We start from the raw sequence: 13,580 nt of genomic DNA on the forward strand, positions 1-13,580 counted from the left end.
ATGTTAAAATTTGCTAAAATGGGTTAATAATGACAAAAAAAAATGGTGGGAAAGGTGGTGAAATTAGATTTTAAAAGTAGCAGAAATGGGTTGGAAATGCCAAAAAATTAGATAAAAGTGGAATAAAATAACAAAAAAAAAGAGGCAAAAATAGGTTAAAGTGGCTAAAATGGACATATTAAGTGGTCAAAGGGTATTCAAAAGGGGCTGAAATGGCATTAAGGTGGCAAAAATAGGTGGAAATTTGGTGAAATGGGATGAAAATTGACATTAAACTGGCTAAAAAGGGTTAGCTGAGGCAGAAAAAGAAACTGGTAAAGATGGACTTTTCAAATTGTGAAATGTGGCTTAAAAAGTGGTGAAAAGGTTAATAGTGGCAATAATGTGTCAACAGAGCCAACAATAGGCAGAGAGTGGCAAGATTTGGTTCAGAAGTGGCAAAAACAGGCAGAAAAAAGTGGTGGAAAGAGTTTAAAACGGACAAAGAAGGGGTCTTACCTTCCAAAAATGTGTTAAAATTGCTGTGAAGTGGCAACAGTGTAATTCAAAAATGTTTTTATTTTCAAAGGCATCTGGAGACCGCCTCTCAGTGTCTCGCAACCCTTAATGGGGTCCTGTCCCCAATGTTGAGAACCTCTGCTTTAAATGTACCCTCACTATTGTAGCTGTGACCATTAAAGTAAGTCAGACATTGTTTAAATAAAAACCAAAGAACACATCAAATACTTACTATTTTAATTTAGATCTGGGACATCTGCTGTATATTTGTTTTATTTGCTCCTGCACTTTTCTATCCTCTATGTCTTTACTACTATTTTATTCTAAATGTTTTTTATTCTGACTGTTTTCAAAGTGAAATCTGATCCTGTGCAGCAGGATAACTGAAAAAAAGAAGTAACAATGAAAAACGAAGGGGACCTTCTCTTCTATGTCAGCCGCTGTGCGTTTGGTCGTCTCCAGGTTCTCCACCAGCTCCGTGTCTCCCAGGAAGTTTCCGGATGCTGAGGACAGACGGGACAGCAGGTTGTCCTCCAGCGTCTTCAGGGTGATCTTAAAGCCGTTCTGCTGCTTTGTCAGGTCAGACTAATGAACACAGAAATAACATGTCAAAGATGATCATTCCAATGCAGTTAAAATGTTATTTTAACACTCGTACTTATACTTCAGATGTTCAGGATCAGGTTAGTCCATAAGTGCAGCTTTATTCAATAAACAATTACAATACAGCAGTAGCATCACATGACAGAACAGAAAGAGGAAATAATTAACACAGGACAAAAATCCACCCAGATCTATTCCTAACCTTTATTTAATCCTTGTAAAAGTTTCTCAAAACGCCGGACTGTCCCTTTAACATGGACTCTCTTTCAGGCACATTGTATGCTTGTGTTGTCCGGATGTTGTCTGGTCTTATCAACATAATCGGAGACCGTAGGAGATGTTCAAGGTGTGGGTCAATACAAGGACATGAACACTGAAGGGCGCCTCAAAGGCAGGAATAATCAATACCCTCAGCATCGGCTATCAGGACCCACCGAGAAAGCGCCATGGGCCGGATTAACCAGCTTCCGTCTGGTTACCGACATCAAACCTCTGTGAGCAACAAAACCCGGGATGTGAAGAGACTGTCGATGCAAGAGGGAGGGGCGGGGCCTTTGATGATGAATTACAACCACATACAGGAGGGTACAGAGAAGCCTGCACACTCTGAAGCTCTGGTAAGGATTAGTCTGAGAGAAAAGGCTATTATAGTGATTTTTCATCACAATCAAAGGTAACAAGCCCAGAACGCAACTTTGAGAAGGAACATTTCAGATTAAAAGAGGCAGATTATCTGCACCAAAACTTCTACAATACGTGAGTAGAATAACTACTCCCATGTTTTTTAGTAAGTATTTTTTCTTTAAATTCTTTTCATTTATATATACACTCAACAGCCACTTTATTAGGTACACCTTGCTAGCAGCAGGTTCTACTCCCTTTTGTGTTCAGAACTGCCTTAACTCTTCTAGGATAGTTTCAACAAGGTGTTGGAAACATTCCTCAGAGACAGTGTTATTTTGGCTGCTATTTTTAATTTCAGTCTTAGTCGTAGTCTTTAGATTGAATACCTTTTATAGTTTTAGTCATATTTTAGTCATTTCTAGCCTTAAGAGTTTTAGTCCATAAAGAGTCCTCACATTTTAGTCTTTACTTGTAGTCCAAGCATTTATTCTCTTGTCTGAATCTGGACCAAAGTCATGGTATGCATGCAGTGTTAATTTCACTGACTAAAACTATGACTAGAGATGTTTGTCCAGAGCCTTTTTTCCATGACTAAAACTAGACTGGGACTAACAAAAATAGATCTGTGATGACTAAAACCAGACTGAGACTAACAAAAATAGATCTGTGATGACTAAAATTAGACTGAGACTTACAAAAATAGATCTGTGATGACTAAAACTAGACTGAGACTAACAAAAATAGATCTGTGATGACTAAAACTAGACTGAGACTAACAACAATAGATCTGTGATGACTAAAACTAGACTGAGACTAACAACAATAGATCTGTGATGACTAAAACTAGACTGAGACTAACAAAAATAGATCTGTGATGACTAAAACTAGACTGAGACTAACAAAAATAGATCTGTGATGACTAAAACTAGACTGAGACTAACAAAAATAGATCTGTGATGACTAAAACTAGACTGAGACTAACAAAAATAGATCTGTGATGACTAAAACTAGACTGAGACTAACAAAAATAGATCTGTGATGACTAAAACTAGACTGAGACTAACAACAATAGATCTGTGATGACTAAAATTAGACTGAGACTAACAAAAATAGATCTGTGATGACTAAAATTAGACTGAGACTAACAACAATAGATCTGTGATGACTAAAACCAGACTGAGACTAACAATAATAGATCTGTGATGACTAAAACTAGACTGAGACTAACAATAATAGATCTGTGATGACTAAAACTAGACTGAGACTAACAAAAATAGATTTGTGATGACTAAAACTAGACTGAGACTAACAAAAATAGATCTGTGATGACTAAAACTAGACTGAGACTAACAAAAATAGATCTGTGATGACTAAAACTAGACTGAGACTAACAATAATAGATCTGTGATGACTAAAACTAGACTGAGACTAACAAAAATAGATCTGTGATGACTAAAACTAGACTGAGACTAACAAAAATAGATCTGTGATGACTAAAACTAGACTGAGACTAACAATAATAGATCTGTGATGACTAAAATTAGACTGAGACTAACAACAATAGATCTGTGATGACTAAAACTAGACTGAGACTAACAAAAATAGATCTGTGATGACTAAAACTAGACTGAGACTAACAAAAATAGATCTGTGATGACTAAAACCAGACTGAGACTAACAACAATAGATCTGTGATGACTAAAACTAGACTGAGACTAACAAAAATAGATCTGTGATGACTAAAACTAGACTGAGACTAACAATAATAGATCTGTGATGACTAAAACTAGACTGAGACTAACAAAAATAGATCTGTGATGACTAAAACTAGACTGAGACTAACAAAAATAGATCTGTGATGACTAAAACTAGACTGAGACTAACAAAAATAGATCTGTGATGACTAAAACTAGACTGAGACTAACAATAATAGATCTGTGATGACTAAAACTAGACTGAGACTAACAAAAATAGATCTGTGATGACTAAAGCTAGACTGAGACTAACAAAAATAGATCTGTGATGACTAAAACTAGACGAAAACGAAATTTAGTTTTCATCAAGATGACTAAAACTAGACTAAAATGTAATGTAGATTTCGCGGACATTCAAAATCTGTGATATTTCTCCACTGTTAGTAAATCTGTTATAAAACAATGCATCTGTATCTGTTCTGTCTCTCAGCTGTAGAAAGCAGGAACCCCAGATTGGCAGAGTGCAGAGAACACACTACCATGATTTGGTACCAGATTTAGGCAAGAGAATAAATGCTTGGACTTTAAGTAAAGACTAAAATGTAGGGGTGTGACGAGACCTTGTGCCACAAGCTCTCGTGAGATCAAAACGCCACGAGATTTCTCGTCACGGAAAAATCAATCTCGAGAGATCAATATTGCACGGACAGTAGAGGCAGCAGCTCTTGGAAATTACAAAAGATCACAAAGATGCCCTGGAGACTTTAAAACTGTTTGTGAGAGAGCAAATGAAGAAACGGACCCCCTCCTCCTCATACGCTACGTGGGGCCGCACATGATCCGCCTATACATAATAAGTTCATCATAACGGTCCGAAATGATGAGATTCTGCTGCTGGTAACCTGTGCAGTCTCCATGAGGAAAATACAGCATTTATTTAGCTCGTGTATGCGCACAGATTCACTTAGTGCAGCTTTTTGTGACTTTGTAAGTTTGAGTCGCTGCTTCCTCATGTCTGCTCGTCTCATCGTCTGTCTGTCACACATCCATCAGCTGTTGGCTGTGCGTATCATCAGTCAGAAGCTTAACATAGGTAGCGTGACGGGCCGTTTACTGCAGCGGTAAACTTAGCAAAACAAACTCTGAGCGCCACAGAGTCCACTGTGAGCTCAAAAAAACGAAGTTTTAGCCCCAGTTAAACGCGCCCTGTTTGCTGTCTGACAGCAAGCAGGGCGCTCACCAACGCACACACACACGCTCATCTGTGGGACATGTCCAACACTGTCAAAGCTCATATGAGAAAAAAAGACCACTAAGCGATAAAATAATCTATTTCTCTAAATAACAGCAAACGTGTTATTGACAGAAATATTTCTTTTGAGTGTTTAAAATATGGATGTCCTTAAAGAGGATGAAAAATACACTAAGTAACTTTATAAACGCACATTGTTAAATTTACTAGAATTGTCATGAGATGTACTCAGATGCTTCAAACAACTTCTCAGACACACAGTATACCTTTGTTCTGCATGACTGATTGTGCCTTTTCTCAACCACAGATCAGTTCATGAGAGTTGAACTCACAAGTGTATAAACTGGGTAGGTGAGTGAAATGTTGGGATGGGATAAATTGTTGACTAAAAACGTGTAGGCGCGTACAGCTCTTCAGGAGGAGTGGCAGGCGATCCCACAGAGACAGATTAATGGCCTCACAACATCTATGCCTTGGAGAGTGGCCGATTTCGTGCGAGCAAATGGAGGTCATACCAGATATTGAAATTTGGACTTGTAAGGATGGGTGGTACAGTCAAGTTTTTATTGCGTGATTGAATAATTTCCTTGATCCCTGATTTTTGTGTGTATGTCTCCTACAAGATGTGTGCAATAAGAACAATAACTATAATTGGAAATATAGTTCATGAATTACAAGTAATATATTCATGAATTTCAATGTGCGTTTTTAAAGTTACTTAGCGTAGTTTAATTTTACTGATGCAGCTCTTTACATTTCAGTCTGTTTTAAACAGTGCTTAAAGTACTTTTTAAAATAATATAATTCTTTTTTTATATATTATTAAATATGATATTAAAAATAGTTATTGTAATTGTAGCAACAAGAGCATAGTGTAGTAAATTAATGATTTTGTAGACTGTTAAAATGAAAGGTTTGATTTGAAGAACATTGAAATATACAGTTTGAATCAGAATTAGACAAGACATACTGTTTGGAAGCACTGATAGCCTATTCAGTACTTAGTTTAAAGATTTCTGAATAGACCTGAATGCTTTGCAATTATGACTTTCAGTTGTATAAAAGACGTATTTTCCACCCAAGTATTTTTTTTCCCAAAATTAAAAAAAAAAAAAGTGTAAAATCTCATCTCGTCTCATCTTGTGAGATGAGTGTCTCGTCACACCCCTCCTAAAATGTGAGGACTTTTTATGGACTAAAACTAAAAAGGATAGAAATGACTAAAATGTGACTAAAACTAAAATACATTTCATTTAAAGACTAAAAGTAAGACTAAAATTAGAAATAGCTACCAAAATTAACACTGATGTGAGCACATTTTAAATTTGATAAATAACATCCTGCTAATGATTTTATGCCGATTTGGCAAATGATGAACGTGCTCAGAGCTATACTGGCATAAAGTAACTTGCACAGCGTGCACAGCGCTGGCTTCTCTAGGATCAAGTATTAATAACCACAAGTGCTGCATGCTGCAGCAAAGACAAGCACAATAAAGCCATCAGTTTTAAAAGATCTAAACCTGTGGTAACCCCCTTTGTTGTGATTACAGATGAAGTTATTCAAAGTTATTTCCAGCTCTTCAGTAGCCTGACACTTCTAACAAGCACCAGGCCTGCAACGTAGATTCAATTACAGCCATGGTCCATTTTATCTGTTTTAAAACACACAGAACATTGCTTCACATTCTTAGGTAATGTCTAAGAATAGTTGTGGATTATTATTTTCATTTATCCTCGTACAGTATTGGGAAAATGTACGTTATTTTGCACTCAGGGGGAGAAAGGAAAAGAGGAGATGGAGGATCTTGATGTAACTCTGCTTACCTGTAAGGTGTGAAATCAAGGCTTCAACTAAAAGTCACTTCCAGAGCTGTTACATGTTTGTATCTATGAAATGTTTATTTAACTGATAAAAACTCACTAGATATCTGCATTTTGAGTAAATTTGAGTTTATAAACTCACCAAGAGGCCACCATGTTTTGGTCCGCACTGGTTGTGTGAGGTCACAGTTCCGCAGGGCTCCTCGCCGCTCCTATGCAGTAACCATTTTTCAGATGGTTTTTCTGCTTGCAGCTGTTGCTGCCATAACAGCTTCCATACCAGACAGGAGTTTGCTGCCTTTGTCTCCCTGCTGTCAAAGCTCTGTCATTCCTCCTAATTTTTTCCTCAATAAAAAACTCCCTACAAATGACTGGAGTCAGTGTGTAGAGGAAGCATGCCGGTAGCTTTTCAAAATAAAAGCATTATGTAAAAATGATGGGAGTTTCTCCAAAGAAATGCTAAACTGGGCTTTAACTTTGGAAAGCGGAAAGCGGAAGTGTTTTTGTTCCGTGTTTACCTTTACCTGAACCGTGTGGAAACAGAAAGCTTCATAAAGAGTAGACATTTGGGGAACAACTTTATTAAACAGACACATTTTAGCTGGTGGCCTTCATCTGGTTCATCAAGAAACCGATTTCAAACATATTCTACAAATGTGGATGTAAATATTTGCTACAAGAAGGTAAACATGGCTCTGTATTCATCATTTTCCTGTCTAGATGGACAGATAAATGCTCATGGTGCAAATAAAAAACAGAAGAGACCTCAAATTTGAAAATTCTCCATGCATGAGATGTGCTGTGTCTCTGAGATGAAGCCCTAACACTGGCTGCCAGTCTGAAACAGGTTACTGCAGAGGAACGGCGAGGACCGCTGCGGAGCTGTGACATCACATCGCCATAGCGGCCTCCTGGTGAGTTTTTAAACTCAAATTACTCAAAATGCAGATATCTAGTGAGTTTTTTTAGTTCAATATACAAACTGGAGAAACAAGAAACTATCCAACAAGATGAACTTGTCTGATTATGCAGGGTTGCTTTTCAGCTTTGCTCGCTGTGCCTGCGTGTGCACACGGACAAATGTTTGTAAAGGCTCAACTACTGTATTACAGCTAATAGATGAACAAACTCCACACCGCAGAAACAGATGATGCTAGGACTACAAGTTGTGGGCTTTGCCAGAAGTAATGGAAATTATCTGACAAGAGAACGGTTTGAACCTTTTCACCTTGGAAGATTCAGAAACAGACTGCAGCGTATACACAGTGGTAACTTCTAATCCGGAGTGGACAGTAGCGCATCCAGCTGAATGGAGACTTTCTTTCTAAAATATAAAAGTAAAACTTGTGGAAGAGGGGAGCCATTCTTTCCTGTCAGTGGGCGGAGCCATGAGTGTGTGACATCACATAAAGAGGAGTGGAGATAAACACTAACATAAGAGTTGTTAAACCTTTGATAAGTGCAGCTGTAAAACCAGACTCCTGCAGCTCATCTCTTCTGCACAGCTTCACTTTAGTACAGCTGGATAGACGTCTATATTTATATAGAGTCACTGAGCACATTTAGTCTGAATCCTGTTTTAAATGATGTTTAAAGAAGCCTTCACACTAAAAAAGAGGTATTCACAGCCTGCTCTGTGATAATGTGTGCTACACTCTCCTCACCGTATGGATTAGCGCCCCCCGTCTCTAACGCTTGAACTCCAACGCTCTTTGTTCTGGCAGAAATAAAACTAAAGTGTCAGAGGAAACTTTCACTTTTCAAAGCGTGTGAGCGTCTTCAGAGAACAAAGTGGACGGGGTTACTTCTCTGTATTGCTTCATCCTACTTTGTCCTTCATTAGAGTGTGTTGTAGCTGCTTGTTTCTGCTCGATAATGACTTTGCTTTATTGAAGTTTCCTTTAATAGAAGCCTCTGCGACCTTTGGATTGTTGTAATTACAGCAGGGTGGTTTGTAGGGAGATTTGCCTACTCCACTGTTGTCGGAGCAGGGGTTTGTGAGTGGTGTGATCCCTGACAACCGGAGGTAATACGTTTTTTTTAATGCAGTGTGGAATCACAGGAGAGGGTGGTGTGGGTGGAGCTGTTCCTCCTCCCCGCGGCGTAATGTTCCCATGACAGGAGACACACTTAGCTCAGATGGAGCAGATAGTTGAAGAGATCACACTGTTTAATCTCTCTTTATGACACGTCTTCCTGCAGCTGTGATGAGAGATATTTTACACCATTGTTAAACCCAATCGAGCCTCGTCCCTGTTAAATCTTACACTCACATTTTTACCCGCTGTGGAGATGAAACCTTGTCTCTGTGCCTCTGATAGTTCATAGATTTACTGACGCTTATAACTCTTGGAGTAATAAAGCTTTAAAAGCAGCTTATAGGACAGTGAAATAACAGAACACTACTGACCGACATCTACACTGGCTGAGTGATGGACTTTAGTGTCCTGGATCTGGTTTTCCCAGTGTCAGTAAACCAGAGAAGCCTTTAGTAGTTTTGAGACACCATTAGCTGCTACCTGGAGGACTCTGAAATAAAGATACTACAGCATTTATATGCCTTTGGCCTTGGATGAAGGTGCTGTTCACTCCATGTATGCATGCTCTTTATGTCAGCGTGCATGGCTTTGACACATCAGATGTGCACATCCTCAGAATTAAACACAACATGGATGCAAGATGCAGACAGAGTGGAGGCAGACGAGGTGGGGCAGTCGACACAGCAGAGACAAAAACGACTGAAAGTTTTAAAGACAAACTGATAAACCAAGGACATAACTCTCCACGTCTTTATGAGATGATATTGTCACTGCACGGTAGAAGTGGGCGCTAAACCGGTATTAACACCGCCACCGGTAAAATTTCTGCCAGACATGAATGTTTTTCTGCAACACCGTCATCACCGGTTTAAATGCCTACGTTGTGCTGTGATGGACGCGCGAGGCATATCAGCTCCCACAGCCGGCAGAGCGAGTGATTTGTGACGGACAGTCATTAGCACATTTAGCGCTAGCATTATGTGTAGCCAGGCCCGCCCCTGCCTACACCCCAACTATGCATAGTGCGAAGGGCCTCACCACTTTGCGGGGCCTCACTCTGAGCATTTATTCTCCTCCCTCTCTTTCTGAGCATCAGTTTGGCGTTTGCATGTTAATATGATCAAGGTAATGCATATACAACTTTGAACAAACATAAACTTTACCTGTCACATTAGTAAATTCAACCTAAAGATATCTACTTTTGGAGATCGGTGCCATCTGTGATCAATTAAAGGTGCAGTGTGTAATATTTAGCCTAGCATTTAGGTGAACAAACTTGGTAAAATAAAGCAAAACATTTCTAAGACGGTCTATCTAAATGAGTGTTTAGTCATCTAAATTCAAAAATAGCTATTTTGAAAAAAAACAACTAAGAATAAACCTTTAATTCATACATAGGGAGGGTCCCCTCCATGGATGCTGCCATCTTGGATTTTTACATGTTTCCATGGTAACATAGAGGAAAAAAGGATAAATTAAGTTATTGTATTGCATTGTATTGTATTCACATTACAGATACACATTAAATTCAACTGGTTGCCAAAGTTTCCAGCAGAGAAATGCAATCTAGAACCCACTTCTAGGTGTTGATATTCAGTTTTAAACACTGCACCTTTAAGTGTGCGCCGTGTCTGCTCGCTCGCCCTCTCCCTCTCCCGCTCCTATTTGCAGCACAGAAAAAGCTCATCGCGTCTGTCACCCGCTATTCTGCATCTTCTCTTGTCGCACGTTAACTTCTACCATCGTTTAGTTTGTGAATTTATCATAAAACTTCATAAAGCTCCCGCGCTGGTTCTGATCAGGAATTTATTGACGTCGTTGAACTTCCTGGTGCAGATCAGCTGTTTTAAAATCAGATTGTTGGTATAAATAAATAAAAAATAAAGTATATTTTGCTACTGATGATAACACTGAAGAAGAAAACCAGTGAGGAGGAGAAAGAAGCAAAACGGATGAGCTGCTGTGTATGAGTGAAGAGGAGGGGTGCAGGGGTGTGTGTGAAGGGGGGGATGAGGGGGGCAAGATCCTCTAGTTTCTGCTAGTTTAGTTTTGGGGAGAAGACCCCAATAAAACAGATAGCTAATAAAATGGGATTTATGTTTTGATGTAAATAATTAACAGTGATTACCTGACAAAGGACAGATGGAAATCAACATTATCATTATTACTGCAACAAGGAATGTGATCCTTAAAAGCATGATCATTTTTGTGACTTTTTTCAGAGAAAAGTTAGTTTGCAGAAAGACTCAGGTCTGTGGTAGTTTTTGGAATGTTATCCTTGATGATGGCTCAATTACAACTAAGATAAATGTCTTTTATATGCATCAAACTCAGGCTAAATTGCAAAGACTGTAATAAATATTAATGTAATAATATTTCCTCTCAAAGTTTGATGGCTGTACCACAGCAGAGTCAGTGTGCCATCTCTGTCAGCCTAAAAGCTGAGCCTCCTCAAAGGGCCCGAGAGAAGAGAAAGTGACACACTGTCACCAAAAATCAACATAGACTTTAACTGTTTCACTGATAAAACTCTTAAAAGGCCTATGCATGATTTTCTTAACCAAAGACATTTCTATAATCTGCTTTATAACTGCTTCACCATGGTTTTAGTCCATATTTACAAATCTAATTTTGGCAGCCTCAGAGCAGACAAAGCCTCGCGCCCCCCTTAGATCTTTGGTGCCTGCCAGTTCCATATGATGGCACTGAGAACCAAGTACCAGTGTCACCTGGACAAAATAAACTGAACCGAGCTGGTGGCCTGTGTGCAGAAGACTGTGCTAATCAGGCTGCTGATGGAGGATGCATTCAGACCCCTGTGTCCAGGGACAAGCCCGTCAGTACGGCTCTTTTTAACGGCCTCTGGTTTATTAGCCAGCGAGGAGTCACGTAGGTTTTCTTTCACAGGAGTACTGAGTACAACTCCAGGATTTTGGGTTGTCTTAATTACATCATCTTAATCATCAATCCAGATTAATCCTGAAATTTAATGACAACTAATCTCCCTGTTACTCCTCCTGTAAATTTCTACTTTCTTTGCATTTACAGTTTTGTTTCATGTTGGATTGTTGTTCTGTTTTAACCCTCAGAGCTCACAGCTAGTTTTTTCATCATCATGTCTTGTCTGGACTTTTGTCTTAAAAAGCTTATAAAACATCAACCCTGTGGTGCACAGTCAAGCTCTATGCATCCTTTTTCAGGACAACCTGGACTTTATAAGTAAATAAAATTTTTAAAAAGTTAATGGACTCTAAAGACAAAGGAAAAAAGAAATCAAAATTTGAAACTCACAGATTGTTATTGATAACACAGTTAATGTCTGTGACTAAGCCTTTTCTTTGCGCAGACTTGTTCTCCGTCTCTTGGGGTCAAAACAGTGAAAAAATAAACATTCTGTGACCAAAAGTTTTCAAAATATCTACATATATACAAAGAAGAAGTCCATGCACTTTTTTTGCAGTTAGATTCATTTGTGCCATTCCTCTAAGCAGTAGAGACGCAACTGGTTGACTACACCTCCCACAATGCATTACATGTCAACAAACATGGCGCTACCCACTGAAGAAAAACAAAGTACATGATTGAAAATGGATTAAAAACACTCATAGGATGTAACGCTGTGGATTTAATCTCCAAAGACCCCGAAATAGCAATGAAGTTCTGGGCTCACTATAACGGTGTCCTCTAGGGCTACGGAGACATCGATGATAGCAAACAAACGGCAAAATGGTCAGCTTTCAGAGGAAAAAAAAGTATGTTTCTATGACTTATGGTTCAAAAGTTATCAACACTTTTATAAACTGTCACCTCTTGTTGTATACAACGCTGTCCTCAGAGACCCTGGATGGTCAGCTAAGTTCCAGGCTCATTAGAAAATGTTCTGTAAGAGCTACAGATGCATGGAAGACATGATTAGAAAGGCACAACAGAGAGCTTTCGTAGGAAAAAACAAGTTAGTGCCTATGACTTACGGTTCAAAAGTTACCAAGCAATTCACAAAGGGGTGTGCCTGCAGCACAGATTCGTGCTGCGTGAGCTCTAAGGGTTAAACTCAGGCTAATCGATCTCTTGTTTTGATAAATAACAGCTTTTATTACAGCTAATGGGTTAAAGAGATGTATTTTTACCATGAAAAGTGGTCTGATCTCTGTTTAGGCTCGTTTTTCAGTCAGAAATTATTAAAATAAAAAGAGTCGTCAGAATCGTTGTGTTTCAATGAAAAACAACCTGGAATATTAAAATATGACATGATAACGATATTTGACTGTCCTATCCTGATGATGATGTCACAGTCAGATGGCGGCGGTGGTGTGTTTTTCTTTGCCCTTTCTTTTTAACGTTTTCTTCCAATTATACATTCAGGTCTGTAGGAGGCTGCAGCCAATCACAGCTGCCATTCCACGAGGCCTTTCCTTTCTCCTACTGTCCTTAAATCATGAAATCATGAGCCTCTCCTATAACAAACTGATCTGATTGGTGGCATTTAAAGCAAAGCGCTGACACGCCTGCACTCTGAGTGGAGAGAAAGGAACAGAAGGGGTCTGAGTGGCAGACATTTAAAAGGGGACATCGGCCTGAATGAGTCAACTGTGACCTTCTAACTCACCCAGACTGGCTGCTCCAGAGGGGGAAACTCTCCACACTAAAACACTCCAGACTGGACCCATAATGAGTCCGTTTTCAACCATTAGCTCTCCTCCGGCACATTGTACTTGTAATTACCCTTGCTTGGGAAAAACAAACAATTAACCAGTCAGCAGAACATCCTAATTGGGATTAAAATGAGATATTACATCTATCATTTTTTAGGCAAATGATTAGCGTGGCACGGTGCGGCCCTGTTAAGGTAATTTGGGGAGCTTTAGCTCTCATTAGACTGGAGCAAACACACTTAGGAGTGCACACATGCACTCTCATATTTGCAGAGGGAGGAGCAGAGGAGGGAAAAGGTTGAAGACTGATCCCTGCGTGCTCCCTCCAAAAGGCAACTTGACATTTTAAGCTCCTTAGCCCCTCTTTGGCTCGGCTAAACGAGAGCTCCTTCATG

The 13,580-nt window shown here is 39.2% G+C and overlaps 1 protein-coding gene across 1 annotated transcript in view; it reads right to left on the reverse strand.

The window, feature by feature from the left end:
* The window catches only part of dnah9 (dynein, axonemal, heavy chain 9), a 294,417-nt gene that overhangs the window by 79,980 nt on the left and 200,857 nt on the right, over nucleotides 1-13,580 (reverse strand). Inside the window, exon 64 of the mRNA XM_041816205.1 lies at nucleotides 919-1,083. Within this exon, the coding sequence (XP_041672139.1) occupies nucleotides 919-1,083 (165 nt within the window). The remainder of the gene's footprint in view (nucleotides 1-918; nucleotides 1,084-13,580) is intronic.

Source organism: Cheilinus undulatus, linkage group 20 (genome assembly GCF_018320785.1).
Source record: "Cheilinus undulatus linkage group 20, ASM1832078v1, whole genome shotgun sequence".
Taxonomy (NCBI): domain Eukaryota; kingdom Metazoa; phylum Chordata; class Actinopteri; order Labriformes; family Labridae; genus Cheilinus; species Cheilinus undulatus.